Source organism: Polistes fuscatus, unplaced genomic scaffold, assembly GCF_010416935.1.
Source record: "Polistes fuscatus isolate 324 unplaced genomic scaffold, CU_Pfus_HIC Scaffold13, whole genome shotgun sequence".
Taxonomy (NCBI): Eukaryota; Metazoa; Arthropoda; class Insecta; order Hymenoptera; family Vespidae; genus Polistes; species Polistes fuscatus.
In genome coordinates this window covers 2,799,797-2,815,377 of record NW_025113031.1, presented here as the reverse complement: position 1 = coordinate 2,815,377, position 15,581 = coordinate 2,799,797, and the positions used below count along the sequence as shown (strand labels likewise).

Here is a 15,581-nt window from a genome sequence, read left to right as displayed (position 1 = left end):
TTCGAAGAGAAAGGCAATATGGTGGGTCCGATTTTTATCGGAGATCAATTGATTTGTATAAGAAAATAAATTTATTTAAAAAAATAACATCTCGAAGAACGAGTTACGACGACATTATTCCCCGAATATATTTTGAATAATATTTTGAAAAATATTTTTTATTTTCTTAGAGTATTCATAAATGTAGAATAAATATGTAATTTCGTTAAGAATGTTGTCCTTGAAAGTAATCCAATTTTCGTGATCCTTTTAGTAATTAAAAGGATATTTGTCACTGGCAACTTCGAACATGATCTAAACAGAAAAAAGGAGAACGCAATGTTAAAAAATTACGATTACAATAGCACCATACGGTTAATCATTTTTTTTTAAAGAAATGTCTTCTTCTTCTTTTTATTTAAGAAATGTATTAATATTATATATCGATATGATTTTAGTTTAAATTGTAATTCAACATTAGACAAATCAAATTCACGGATAAAATGAAACGAACGAATTCGTCGACTGTCTAATTGTAAGTTGTTCTGTTCTGTGGTCAAAAAGCAACTGACTTAGGTTGCAATCGATAGAACCTTTTGCGCATGTCTGTATCTAAGAAAATAAATTTCCCCTTGTATAATTGCTGGGAACAGACACCTGCTTAAGTACATAATGGTAGGTTAATGGTATCGGAAATTATAGGGTACTGTAAAATATAAAAGGTTAAAACATTCTTATCCTGTTTTTTATAGATTATATGATAAATGTTTTATTCTCCTATTTTCATGTCATTGTTTTCTATCCCGTTCTTATATGTTTAATAGGTAGGAATTAGAATATCCGATGAGACAGTAGGGGAAATGAAATGTATATTTATTATTTCGCTTTGAAAACTGAAAGTTAGTTCACAATGGCTTCTGGTAGTCGAATGTTTAACGAACATTTTTTCTTTTCGAATAAGCTTGTCCAATCAATATTGGGTCTCCATCCAGATCAGTCTCGGAATGATCAATTGTTTTCATTTTGTGCAATAATATTCTATTCTTTGCCTGGATTAGTACATCAAGTATGTGTACTTTTCTAAATATAAAATGAAATAATATAATTATTAAGATAGTTTGTATTTTTATATCTTTGATTTGAAGGAAATATTTTCTTTAAATACGAGTCCTTTATAATAAAAAAAGAAACATATTTTACACAAAAATAAAAATCTTAAGCATATTATTATCTGTTAAATTTACTTCGTAAAATTTTGTTTTAATATTAGTTTTATCAACTTTTTACATCAGAGGTAACACTGCAATCAGCAGTCGGAGTGCTTCAAAAAATGATGGCAGTTATTCTTCTTCTCTCGGCCTATAGCACGACATACATTAATTTTGTAACAGTTTGTTTATCTTTTTGAAAATCAATTTGACGTAAGCAAGTTTAACAAATTTTTAAGTTATTGCCAAGAAATTTATTTTCATTTTAGATGAAGATGCTATTAACTACTGCTGAAGCTTTTTGGGAGCAAATAGTGAACGAAGAAGAATTAACTCTTTTAAAAGACACCTTAAAACAAAGTAAATTATATGCATACGTTCTCCTTGGTAAGCAGCAAGTATATGATAAATACTTATATAAAAGATATTTCGATTTTTACAAGCCTTTAATTTGTTTCAGGTCTTTTCATTGGATATGGTATTTCAATAATAGCTCCATGCATTGTAAAAGTATGTCTTTATTTTTTAGGAATATTGGACGAAAATCAATTACCACTAATTGTACCCATTCATAATATCAGCAAGGCAGGAGTGAAATATTTTTGTTTCCTTATTTACCAAATAATTGAGCTTATTATTGTTTTGGCAGTAGGTGGTGTGACTTTATCAGGATATTTGCTTAGTATTCTATTTGCGTGCTTTCAATTTCGCGTTATAATGTACGTTGTCAGTGATTAAATCAATATTATTTTTTCTAATATGTACATTTTTATTCGGCAAAATCTTCTTGTTTTTTCAAGATTTAAAATACAGCGCCCATTCGAAAGAAATTTAAAATATATAGAAAAGGATTGGTGTTTCAGAACATCCCAAGAAGAAAGGGATTGGATAGTCGACATTATAAGTAGATCTAGAAAGGTTACAAAGTACGTATTCGAAGATAGTGTTAAAACATTATCCATATATTATTTAACATTAAGTATATTTAAACGCCCGAAGTGTGGTCAAGTTTTATTGCTTGTCATTGAAAGAAGAGGAATACTTGTTTGAATTTTTTTTTCTACATTAAATAGATGGCCTTTACTCGTTAAATGCAATTTTTTAATAAGATTATTTGCATATATTTTTTTACGGGCTCTTTCTAATTTATATATATTATTAATTCATTATTATTTTAATATGATTGTTTCTATTTAATTTTTAGTTTTTTTCAATAATAACAAATGTGTCCCCCATATATGTAGATTTGAAATTGTTAAAATTTTATTTCTTGATGAACATCTTCCATCTCATAAAATACTTAAAGAAATATAATATTCGTTGCAACATTAGAAGGATTAAAATCTGACATGTTTATATGGATATTCTTTAATATTTCGAAAAAATGGAAATAATATAATATTATTTCTTATTTATTTTCGAAAACTTTTCAATGGTTTATTATCTATTAAAGAGATGTTACTTATTGCAATCTTATTTTATTCATAATTTCTTTCAGATATATTGATTTGATAAACGATTTTTCGAAGATGACTTACTTAGTTACAGTAGTTTTTAGTACGACGCTTATAGTCTTTGATTTCGTGTATGTAAGTAAAACATTTTTTGTAAAATAAAAAATATTATAAATGTGAAAATATTATATTCGTATTAATTAAGAAAAAAAAAAACGATTATATCGTACATTTATTTTACTAAAAATTCTATTGTATTGCATTTTCCATATTTAGATTTTTCAGTTATCTATAGACCTACAAAATGCATCAGAAATAATCGAGTGCAGTTTTTACATTTTAGGATCTATTGTTACAGTATATGTCAATTTTTATCTTGGTCAAGAGCTGATGAATTATAGCAATGTAGTTTACGAGGAATTGTAAGAAAAAATGAAGTTTTTTACCATTAATTCTTATAAAAAATAAGTAAATAATTTTTATGATAGAGACATAAAACAATATTAATTATTTTCTGCTTTAACTATCATGTTAGTTATCATTTCATCCATAAAATAATCTAATTTCTTTGCAGGTGCCAAGTCCCATTTTATGTCCTTTTCAATAAAACTCAAAAACTACTAATATTCATGATTGGAAGAAGCTGTAAGCCATGTGTGCTTTCGATTGGCGGTATGTTTGTGTCCTCACATGAAACGTTTGCAAATGTAAGTAACAATAAGCGAATGTTTATTAATACATTTGTTTAAACAAGAAATATATTTTTAGGTAATGCGGAAAGCATTCTCTTTTGCAACGGTTTACTATAACTTGTAACTGCACTTAAGCAATATTACAGCTATTTCAAACGGTGTTTACTAATGACTGAAATAATTCAGCACGAAATAAATCATATTCTATATTTTGAGAAAATACGTTTGCATTCATGTTTAAAGTACCCATAAATGTATACAGAAATATATACATTTTGTCGTTCTACAATTGTAACACACACGTCTTTTTTAATTTTCAAATTATATAAAAATCTACGTTGCTTATGTACAAATAAATACTTGCAGCTTCTCAGAAGATTATGATAATTTCTATACTACTTTAGCAGACTTTATCGTCAAACAAGATTGTCACTCTCTTCTAATCACTTTAGCAATGTTGTTGCTTCTGAATTAGCAAGTGTTCTGCACTGTTGTCGGAGATCAACTGACCTGAGTTAAAATCAATAGAACCTCTTCTGCGCATGTCTCTAAACATAAAAAGTGGAAGGAGAATTTACCCTCGCATAATTGTTGAGAAAAAGCACCTGCCAAAATACACAAAGTAATAATTATCCTATTCGAAAATATAGAACATTATAAAACTATAAACGATTGGAACTATCCCCTTGCAGATTTTTATGGACTAGATTGTTATTTTCTTATTTTCCCGTCATTCCACTGTGTTCTTATATTTTTAAAAGGTAGAAATTAGAATATACGATGAGATAGTGGGGGAAATGAAATTTATATTTAATATTTTGTTTTGGAAATTGTGAGTTAGTTCACAATGGTCTCTGGTGGTCGAATATTCAACGAACATTATTTCTTTTCGAATAAGCTTGTTATAACGATATTGGGTCTTCATCCCGATCAGTCTAAGAATGATCAATTGTTTTTATTTTGTGCAATAACATTGTACGTGTTTCCAGCACTGGTACATCAAGTATGTATATCTTTTTGAACGTAAAATACATTAATATATTTATTACGACAGTTTCTATATTCTTTGCTTTTAAATCATAGAAATTTTGTCTATAAATACTAGTCATGTTGATAATATACAATAAATATATATATATAATTAAAAATATTATTAATATTCTATTAAATATTATTTTTAAAGGCTTGTTTTTCAATCAATAGTTTTATCAACTTTTTACATCAGAAGTAATAATGAAAGTCACTGTGAATGTGCTTCAGAAAACGATTGGAATTATTGCTCTTCTCTTAGCCTACAGCACTACTTACTTTAGTTTTTTAACAGTTAGTGTATTCGATATGAATGAGCACGGCAATAGTTTATTGATTTATTGTTAACAAATTTTTTTTATTTTTAGATGAAGCTAATATTAAATATTTATAAAACTTATTGTGAGCAGGTGTCGAATGAGGAAGAAATAACTTTATTAGAAAATATTGTGAAACAAAGTAAATTATATACATATACAGTTTTTGGTAAGCTAAAATATAATAATAATTGTTAATATCATGAGCGATATGGTATTGGATTCATCTTATTATTCCATAATAATTCAAGAAAGTGCTGACACGTTGTCGTGCAGTAAGAACTAAGCAATTTCGGCAATTTATTTTTATCTTATCATTATTGTTAATCGTGATCTCAAAACTCACGGAAATAAATTGCGCTACTGTTAAATAAAAATTTTTAATTATTGTAATCTTAGGTTTAAATACTCGCCGAGGTTACGAAAGTGACAGTCTTCTAAGTAAAGACTTTGGACACGGAACCGTACTGACATAGATGATATTACAGTTTAATACGAACTTATGTTCTTTCAGGTCTTATAAATGGATATGGTATTTCAATAATAGCTCCATGCGTTGTAAAAGTATGTCTTTATTTTTCGGGAATATTGGACGAAAATCAATTACCGCTAATTGTACCAGTTAATAATGTCACTAAGGCAGGAGAGAAATATTTTTGTTTGCTTACTTACCAAATAATTGCAGTTATTATAGTGGTAACAGTAGGTGCTATTAGTTTTTCGGGATATTTGATTGCTGTTCTATTTGCGTGTTATCAATTTCGCGTTTTAATGTGCGTGTTAAGTGTTCAAATCTATGATAGTATTTGTTGTAGTTTTTTTATTAAAATGTAAATCTTATTCTGAAATTTTTTTTTTTCAAGACTTAACATACGACGTCCTTTTGAAAAAAGTTGGAAATATTTTGGAAATGATTGCTGTTTTAGAAAACCTGAAGAAGAATGGGATTGGATAATCGACGTTATAAATAGATATAAGAAAGCTACAGAGTAAGTATTTGTTTATGATGTTAAAAATATTATATTATGCAACATTCGTTTCATCTTTCCAGAGATTAAAAGTAAAAATATTGAAATAAATATTATTTTATTATCCGATAATATGGAAACATCTTTATATTAAATATTTTCTATTTTTTTTGGTAAATTTTTTAAAGGTTTAAATTTATTAAAAACAATTATTATAGCGATTTGGATTATCTTAATTTTTTTTAGATATGTGGATTTATTAAACCAATTTTCGAAAATGACTTACTTATTGACAGAAATGTTAGCTATGATGCTTATCATCTTTGATTTCGTGTATGTAAGTAAAATATTTTCTATAAAATAAGTAATATGATAAATATGAAAATAATATATTCATATTAATTAGAAAAACAATTTGTGTGTCTATGTTTGTGTTATTATATAGGGCATATATTTTACTGAAAATTTTACTATATTACATTTTCCATATTTAGATTTTTCAGTTATCTATAAACTCTCAAAATGCTTTCGAAATAATGGAGTGCTGTTCGTACATTGTAGGATCTATTGTTACAATATATATCAATTTTTATTTTGGCCAAGAGCTGAGGAATTATAGCGATGAAGTTTTCGAAGAATTGTAAGATATTACGAAGTTTTTTTACTTTGAATACTTATAAAAAGCAAACAAATAATTTTTATAGCAAAATCAATATTCAATAAAGAAAATAAATTTCTAATTTAACTATTACGTAAATAATTACTTTTTTGTCCAAGAAGTAATCTTATCTTTTTTGTAGGTGCCAAGTTCCATTTTACATTCTTTCCAAGAAATCTCAAAAAACTCTATTATTTATGATTATCAGAAGCTGCAAGCCAAGCATACTTTCGATTGGTGGTATGTTTGTGTCGTCGCACGAATCGTTTGCAGCCGTAAGTAACAATAAGTAAATAATTATTAATATATTATATCCGTTTAAACAAGAAAAATATATCTTTTTAGTTAATGCGGAAGGCATTCTCTTTTGCAATGGTTTACTATAATTATGTATAATTCAAATCTGTATTTAAACCAATAATAAATTATTGCGAATGCTGTTTACTGTAGAATGAAATTACTCTGCATGAAATAAATCATACTCTTTGTTTAGAGAAATAACGGTTGTAGTCACGTTTAAAGATTAATAATGTATTAGTGTGTTATTATGTATATTAATTATGATTAGTAATGTATTCGGTAATATTATAATATATGTATTTAGTCGTTCTTTAATTGTAACATGCACGTCGCTTTTTAATTTCTAAATTATACTAAAATCTACTTGGTTTATGTTCAAATAAATACCTAAAAGTTCTCAGGAAATTATGACAATTTTTATTGGACTTTAGCAGATTTTATCGTCGTACAAGATTGGTACTCTCTTTTAATCACTGTAACACCATTGTTGCTTCCGAATGAGCAAGTGTACCGCACCGTTGTCGAAGACCAACTGACTAAAGTTGAAATCGATAGAACCTTCTGCGCATGTCTCTAAACATAAAATGTAGAAGGAAAATGTACCCTCTCATAATTGTTGAGAAAAAGCACGTGCCAAAATAAACAAAGTAGTAATTATCCTATTCGAACAAGTGGAAACTTATAAAACTATAAATGACTGAAATTTCTCCCTACTCCGTTGCAATGATTATATTGTTATTTTCTTATTTTCCCGTCATTCCACTGTGTTCTTATATTTTTAATGGGTACTAATTAGAATATACGATGAGATAGTGGGGGAAATGAAATTTATATTTAATATTTTGTTTTGGAAACTGTGAGCTAGTTCACAATGGCTTCTGGTGGTCGACTGTTCAACGAACATTTTTTCTTTTCGAATAAGCTTGTTCTAACGATATGTGGTCTTCATCCTGATCAGTCTAAGAATGATCAATTGTTTTTATTTTGTGCAATAACATTGTACGTGTTTCCAGCACTGGTACATCAAGTATGTATATCTTTTTGAACGTAAAATACATTAATATATTTATTACGACAGTTTCTATATTCTTTTCTTTTAATTGATAGAAATTTTGTCTATAATTACGAGTCATGTTGATAATATACAATAAATATATATTTAATTAAAAATATTATTAATATTCTATTAAATATTATTTTTAAAGGCTTGTTTTTCAATCAATAGTTTTATCAACTTTTTACATCAGAAGTAATAATGAAAGACACTGTGAATGTGCTTCAGAAAACGTTTGGAATTATTGCTCTTCTCTTAGCCTACAGCACTACTTACTTTAGTTTTCTAACAGTTAGTGTATTCGATATGAATGAGCACGGCAATAATTTATCGATTTATTGTTAACAAATTTTTTTTATTTTTAGATGAAGCTACTATTAAATATTTATAAAACTTTTTGTGAGCAGGTGTCGAATGGGGAGGAAATAACTTTATTAGAAAATAATGTGAAACAAAGTAAATTATATACATATACAGTGTTTGGTAAGCTAAAATATAATAATAATTGTTAATATCATGAGCGATATGGTATTGCATTGTCTTATTATTCTATAATAATTCAAGAAAGTGCTGAGACGTTGTCGTGCAGTAAGAACTAAGCAATTTCGGCAATTTATTTTTATCTTTTTCTTATTGTTAATTGTGATCTCAACACTTACGGAAATAAATTGCGCTATAGTTAATAAAAATTTTTATTTATTATAATCCTTGGTTTAATTACTCGCCGATGTCGTGAAAGTGACAGTTTGCTAAGTAAAGGTTTTGTATACAAAACCATACTGACATAGATTATATTACAGTTTAATACGAACTTCTGTTTTTTCAGGTCTTTTCAATGGATATGGTATTTCAATAATAGCTCCTTGCGTTGTTAGAGTACTTCTTTATTTTTCGGGAATATTGGACGAAAATCAATTACAACTAATTGTACCAGTTAATAATATCAGCAAAGCTGGAGTGATATATTTTTGTTTGCTTATTTACCAAATAATTGGAGTTATTATAGTGGTAACAGTAGGTGCTATTAGTTTTTCGGGATATTTGATTGCTGTTCTATTTGCGTGTTATCAATTTCGCGTTTTAATGTGCGTGTTAAGTGTTCAAATCTATGATAGTATTTGTTGTAGTTTTTTTATTAAAATGTTAATCTTATTCTGATATTTTTTTTTTTTCAAGACTTAAAATACGACGTCCTTTTGAAAAAAGTTGGAAATATTTTGGAAATGATTGCTGTTTTAGAAAACCTGAAGAAGAATGGGATTGGATAATCGACGTTATAAATAGATATAAGAACGCTACAGAGTAAGTATTTGTTTATGATGTTAAAAATATTATATTATGCAACATTCGTTTCATCTTTCCAGAGATTAAAAGTAAAAATATTGAAATAAACATTATTTTATTATCCGATAATATGGAAACATTTTTATAATTAATATATTCTATTCCTTTTGGTAAATTTTTCAAAGGTTTATGTTCTTTAAAAACAATTATTATAGCGATTTTTTTTTAGATATGTGGATTTATTAAACCAATTTTCGAAAATGACTTACTTATTGACAGAAATTTTAGCTATGATGCTTATCATCTTTGATTTCGTGTATGTAAGTAAAATATTTTCTATAAAATAAGTAATATGATAAATATGAAAATAATATATTCATATTAATTAAATAAATAATTTGTGTGTCTATGTTTGTGTTATTATATAGGGCATATATTTTAATGAAAATTTTATTATTTTACATTTTTCATATTTAGATTTTTCAGGTATCTATAGACCTTCAGAATTCTTTAGAAATAATCGAGTGCAGTTTATACATTGCAGGATCTATTGTTACATTATATAACAATTTTTATTTTGGCCAAGAGCTGATAAATTATAGCGATGAAGTTTTCGAAGAATTGTAAGATATTACGAAGTTTTTTCACTTTGAATTCTTATAAAAAGCAAACAAATAATTAATATTGCAAAATCAATATACAATGAAGAAAATAAATTTCTAATTTAACTATTAAGTAAATAATCACATTTTTGTCCAAGAAGTAATCTTATCTTTTTTGTAGGTGTCAAGTTCCATTTTACATTCTTTCAAAGAAATCTCAAAAAACTCTATTATTTATGATTATCAGAAGCTGCAAGCCAAGCATACTTTCGATTGGTGGTATGTTTGTGTCGTCGCACGAATCGTTTGCAGCCGTAAGTAACAATAAGCGAATGTTTATTAATATATATGTTTAAACAAGAAAAATATATCTTTTCAGTTAATGAAGAAAGCATTCTCTTTTGCAATGGTTTATTATAATTATGTATAATTCAAATCTGTATTTAAACCATTATTAAATTATTTCGAATGCTGTTTACTGAAGATTGAAATTACTCTGCATGAAATAAATTGTACTCTTTGTTTAGAGAAAGTACGATTCTAGTCACGTTTGAAGGATTAATAAATGTATGCGGTAATATTAGAATGTATACATTTAGTCGTATTTCAATTGTAACATAAACGTCTTTTTTTAATTTCTAAATTATATTAAAATCTACTTGGCTTATGTTCAAATAAATACCTAAAAGTTCTCAGGAAATTATGACAATTTTTATTGGGCTTTAGCAGGCTTTATCGTCATAGAAGATTTGTACTCTCTTCTAATCACTGTAACATCATTGTTGCTTCCGAATGAATAAGTGTACCGCACCGTTGTCGGAGACCAACTGACTTAAGTTGAAATCGATAGAATCTTCTGCGCATGTTTCTAAACATAAAAAGTTGAAGGAGAATTTACCCTCGGATAATTGTTGAGAAAGAACACGTGTAAAATACACAAAGTAGTAATTATCCTATTCGAACAGGTGGAAACTTATAATACTATGAATTAGTGAAACTTCTCCCTACTCCGTTGCAATGATTTTATTGTTGTGGTGTTATTTTCATGTCATTATTTTCTATTCTGTTTTTATATTTTTAATAGGTAGTCATTTAAATTTTCGATGAGATATTAGGGGAAATGGAATGTGTATTTATTATTTCGCTTTGAAATCTCTGAGTTAGTTCACAATGGCTTCTGGTAAACAAATGTTCAAGGAACATTTTTTCTTTTCAAAAAAGATCGTTCAATCAATATTGGGTGTTTTTCCCGATCAGTCCCATAAAGACCACTTGTTTTTACTTTGTGCAATAACATTCTACATTTTTCCACTTTTTTTTCATCAAGTAAGTGTACTTTTTCATATGTGAATTGCATTAATATATTTAATAAGATGGTTTGCATTTGTATTGCTTTGAATAAAAAGAAATTGTTTAAGTAAATACAAGTTCTTTATAATAAAAAAAAAAATCACATGTTTCACATAAATAATAATCTTAAACATAATCTATTGCATTTAATTTGTAAAATTTTGTTTTAACATTAGTTTTATCAACTTTTTACATCAGAAATAACACTGCAATCAGCAGTCGGAGTGCTTCAAATAACAGTGGGAGCTATTTGTTTACTTTCAGGCTACGGCACGACTTACTTCAATTTCGTAACAGTTAGTTTATTTTTTTAACAATGAATTTGATGGAAGCGTGAGAATAATTGATTTAGTTATTCAATCAAAATTTATTTTGTTTTTAGATGAAGCTATTATTTACTGATATAAATAATAGTTGTAAGCAGGTATCCAGTGAGGAAGATTTAGCTTTTTTAGAAGAATATATGAAACAAAGTAAATCATATGCATACTTTCTCCTTGGTAAGCGATAACATCTTAATTATTCTAGATATGATATTATGATTTTACAGACTCTTACCTTCTTTCAGGTGTTCTCAATGCATATGCTATTTCAATAGTAGTTCCATGCATTGTGAAAGTATGTCTTTATTTCTTTGGAGTATTGGACGAAAATCAATTACCATTAGTATTACCCGTAAATAGTGTCAACAAGGCAGGAGCGCAATATTTTGGTTTGTTTATGTATCAAACAATAGCAATTACTATTATTGTAACAGTAGGTGGAGTGGTTATTTCAGCATATACGCTAAGTGTTCTTCACGCGAGCTATAAATTTCACGTTTTAATGTGCGTGTTTAATAGTTAAATCTATGATCGTATTGGTTTTAAATTTTGTTTAAAATGTAAATCGTATTCTGCAATCTTTTTTTTAAGATTCAAAATACGGAGCCCATTCAAAAGAAGTTTAAAATATGGGGGAAAGGATTGCTATTTCAGAACACCACAAGAAGAATGGGATTGGATAATCGACGTAATAAATAAATATCGAGATGTTACAGAGTAAGTATTTGTGTATGACCTTAAAACGTTATTCTACTTAGTATTAAGCATATTAAATAGCCACGAAGTGTGGTCAAATTTTATTTGTTGTCGTTCAAAGAAAAGAAATACATATTCTACTTTTTTTTTTATAAAATTAATGAACCTTACTTGTTGAGGGTAACTTTTTAATAAAAAAAAAAAATTATATAAATTATTTATATTATTTTTTTACATGATATCTACTTTTATTATCTTCATAATTCATTTTGGCTTACATCTACTTGTTTCTATGTAAGTATTATAATTTATCAACACTTGAAGGTTTCTCGTATGTTTTTTTATAATTGTTGAGATTTTTTTTTTTATTAACATTATTCCTCTCACAAATGATTTAAAGAAATACAATATACGCTTAATTTTTTGAGAGAATAAACGTTAAAATGTTGAAATAGATATTTTTTATTTTTTCAACAATATAGAATTAGTATTTTTAAATTGTCCTATTTATTTCGGAAAACGTTTGAAAAATTTGAATCTAATATAGAAACGTTAATTATGATGATTTGTTTTTGTCATTTTTTTCTTTCAGGTATGTGGACCTATTAAACAATTATTCGAAGACAACTTACTTATTCACAGTACTCTTTGCTATGACGCTTGTAATTTTTGATTTCTTGTATGTAAGTAAAACATTTACCAAAAAATGTAAAATGTGATAGATATTAAAGTATTATATTCGTATTATTTTACAAAAAATTATTATATATTGCATACTTTTTACTAAAAATTTTAATATAATACATCATTTACATGTTTAGGTATTTCAGTTAACTATATGCTTAAAAAATGCAGTTGAAATAGTCCAGTGCAGTTTCTACATTGCAATCACAATTTTTGGATTATATCTAAATTTTTATCTTGGCCAAGAACTGTTGAATTCTAGCGATGTAGCTTTCGAAGAATTGTAAGATATTACGAAGTTTTTTCACTTTGAATTCTTATAAAAAGCAAACAAATAATTAATATTGCAAAATCAATATACAATGAAGAAAATAAATTTCTAATTTAACTATTAAGTAAATAATCACATTTTTGTCCAAGAAGTAATCTTATCTCTTTTGTAGGTGTAAAGTTCCATTTTACATTCTTTCCAAGAAATCTCAAAAAACTCTATTATTTATGATTATCAGAAGCTGCAAGCCAAGCATACTTTCGATTGGTGGTATGTTTGTTTCCTCGCATGAATCGTTTGCAGCTGTAAGTAACAATAAGCGAATGTTTATTAATATATATGTTTAAACAAGAAAAATATATCTTTTCAGTTAATGAAGAAAGCATTCTCTTTTGCAATGGTTTATTATAATTATGTATAATTCAAATCTGTATTTAAAACATTAATAATTTATTTCGAATGCTGTTTACTGAAGAATGAAATTACTCTGCATGAAATATATCGTACTCTTTGTTTAGAGAAAGTTCGATTCTGGTCACGTTTAAAGGATTAATAAATGTATGCGGTAATAATTGAATGTATATATTTAGTCGTATTTCAATTGTAAAATAAACTTCTTATTTTAATTTCCAAATTATATTAAAATCTACTTGGCTTATGTTCAAATAAATACCTAAAAGTTCTCAGGAAATTATGACAATTTTTATTGGACTTTAGCAGACTTTATCGTCGTACAAAATTGGTACTCTCTTTTAATTACTGTAACACCATTGCTGCTTTCGAATGAGAAAGTGTACCGCACCGTTGTCGGAGATCAACTGACTAAAGTTGAAATCGATAGAACCTTCTGCGCATGTCTGTAAACATACAAAGTAGAAGGAAAATCTACCCTCGCATAATTGTTGAGAAAAAACACGTGCCAAAATACACAAAGTGGTAATTATCCTATTCGAACAGGTGGAAACTTATAAAACTATGAATGAGTGATACTTCTCCCTACTTCGTTGTAATGATTTAATTTTTATGGTTTTCTTTTCATGTCATTATTTTTGATTGTGTTCTTATATTTTTAATGGGTAGTAATTTAAATTTTCGATGAGATATTAGGGGAAATGGAATGTGTATTTATTATTTTGCTTTGAAATCTCTGAGTTAGTTCACAATGGCTTCTGGTAAACAAATGTTCAAGGAACATTTTTTCTTTTCAAAAAAGATCGTTCAATCAATATTGGGTGTTTTTCCCGATCAGTCTCAAAAAGATCACTTGTTTTTACTTTGTGCAATAACATTCTACATTTTTCCACTTTTTTCTCATCAAGTAAGTGTACTTTTTCATATGTGAATTGCATTAATATATTTAATAAGATGGTTTGCATTTGTATTGCTTTGAATAAAAAGAAATTGTTTAAGCAAATACAAATCCTTTTTAATAAAAAAAAAATCACATGTTTCACATAAGTAATAATCTTAAACTTAATCTATTGCATTTAATTTGTAAAATTTTGTTTTAACATTAGTTTTATCAACTTTTTACATCAGAGGTAACACTGCAATCAGCAGTCGGAGTGCTTCAAAAAATTATGGCGGTTATTCTTCTTCTCTCGGCCTATAGCACGACATACATTAATTTTGTAACAGTTAGTTTATTTTTTTAACAATGAATTTGAGTGAAGCGTGAAAATAATTGATTTAGTTATTCAATCAAAATTTATTTTGTTTTTAGATGAAGCTATTATTTACTGATATAAATAATAGTGGTAAGCAGGTATCCAGTGAGGTAGATTTAGCTATTTTAGAAGAATATATGAAACAAAGTAAATCATATGCATACTTTCTCCTTGGTAAGCAATAACATCATAATTATTCTAGATATGATATTATTGTTTTACAGACTCTTACCTTCTTTCAGGTGTTCTTAATGGATATGCTATTTCAATAATAGTTCCATGCATTGTGAAAGTATGTCTTTATTTCTTTGGAGTATTGGACGAAAATCAATTATCATTAGTATTACCCGTAAATAGTGTCAACAAGGCAGGAGCACAATATTTTGGTTTATTTATGTATCAAACAACAGCAATTACTATTATTGTAACAGTAGGTGGAGTGGTTATTTCAGCATATACGCTAAGTGTTCTACACGCGAGCTATAAGTTTCACGTTTTAATGTGCGTGTTTAATAGTTAAATCTATGATAGTATTCGTTTTAATTTTTGTTTAAAATGTAAATCGTATTCTGCAATCTTTTTTTTAAGATTCAAAATACGGAGCCCATTCGAAAAAAGTTTAAAATATAGGGGAAAGGATTGCTATTTCAGAACACCACAAGAAGAATGGAATTGGATAATCGACGTTATAAATAAATATCGAAATGCTACAGAGTAAGTATTTGTGTATGACGTTTAAAACGTTATTCTACTTAGTATTAAGCATATTAAATAGCCACGAAGTGTGGCCAAATTTTATTTGTTGTCGTTCAAAGAAAAGAAATACATATTCTACTTTTTTTTTTATAAAATTTACGAACCTTACTTGTTGAGGGTAACTTTTTAATACAAAAAAAAAAATTATATAAATTATTTATATTATTTTTTTACATGATATCTACTTTTACTATCTTCATAATTCATTTTGGCTTACATCTACTTGTTTCTATGTAAGTTTTATAATTTATCAACACTTGAAGGTTTCTCGTATGTTCTTTTTATAATT

General features: G+C 27.0%; 3 protein-coding genes and 1 long non-coding RNA gene across 4 annotated transcripts; 3 read left to right on the top strand and 1 right to left on the bottom strand.

Annotated features, from left to right (window-relative positions):
* Nucleotides 1–1,770: 1,770 nt before the first annotated feature.
* Nucleotides 1,771–3,706, top strand: LOC122513830. Its single transcript, XM_043630311.1, has 6 exons — nucleotides 1,771–1,906; nucleotides 1,988–2,113; nucleotides 2,686–2,776; nucleotides 2,918–3,063; nucleotides 3,216–3,348; nucleotides 3,410–3,706. Exons 3-6 carry the CDS (start codon nucleotides 2,717–2,719, stop codon nucleotides 3,455–3,457), a joined length of 387 nt encoding a protein of 128 aa, XP_043486246.1. The 5' UTR covers nucleotides 1,771–1,906; nucleotides 1,988–2,113; nucleotides 2,686–2,716; the 3' UTR covers nucleotides 3,458–3,706.
* A 1,186-nt stretch (nucleotides 3,707–4,892) lies between these two features.
* On the top strand, nucleotides 4,893–6,747 carry LOC122513829. Its single transcript, XM_043630310.1, has 5 exons — nucleotides 4,893–5,668; nucleotides 5,894–5,984; nucleotides 6,142–6,287; nucleotides 6,448–6,580; nucleotides 6,651–6,747. The coding sequence occupies exons 2-5, from the start codon at nucleotides 5,925–5,927 to the stop codon at nucleotides 6,699–6,701; spliced, it is 390 nt and encodes a 129-aa protein (XP_043486245.1). The 5' UTR covers nucleotides 4,893–5,668; nucleotides 5,894–5,924; the 3' UTR covers nucleotides 6,702–6,747.
* A 729-nt stretch (nucleotides 6,748–7,476) lies between these two features.
* LOC122513930 lies at nucleotides 7,477–10,240 on the top strand. The gene is made up of 8 exons (XM_043630465.1): nucleotides 7,477–7,632; nucleotides 7,831–7,978; nucleotides 8,486–8,744; nucleotides 8,836–8,961; nucleotides 9,173–9,263; nucleotides 9,421–9,566; nucleotides 9,727–9,859; nucleotides 9,925–10,240. Exons 1-8 carry the CDS (start codon nucleotides 7,477–7,479, stop codon nucleotides 9,973–9,975), a joined length of 1,110 nt encoding a protein of 369 aa, XP_043486400.1. The 3' UTR covers nucleotides 9,976–10,240.
* A 1,897-nt stretch (nucleotides 10,241–12,137) lies between these two features.
* Nucleotides 12,138–14,476, bottom strand: LOC122513835. The gene is made up of 2 exons (XR_006302893.1): nucleotides 13,543–14,476; nucleotides 12,138–13,172 (listed from the first exon to the last, which is right to left on the bottom strand). It is a non-coding gene; the product is annotated as an uncharacterized LOC122513835 (long non-coding RNA).
* Between the last annotated feature and the right edge of the window lie 1,105 nt (nucleotides 14,477–15,581).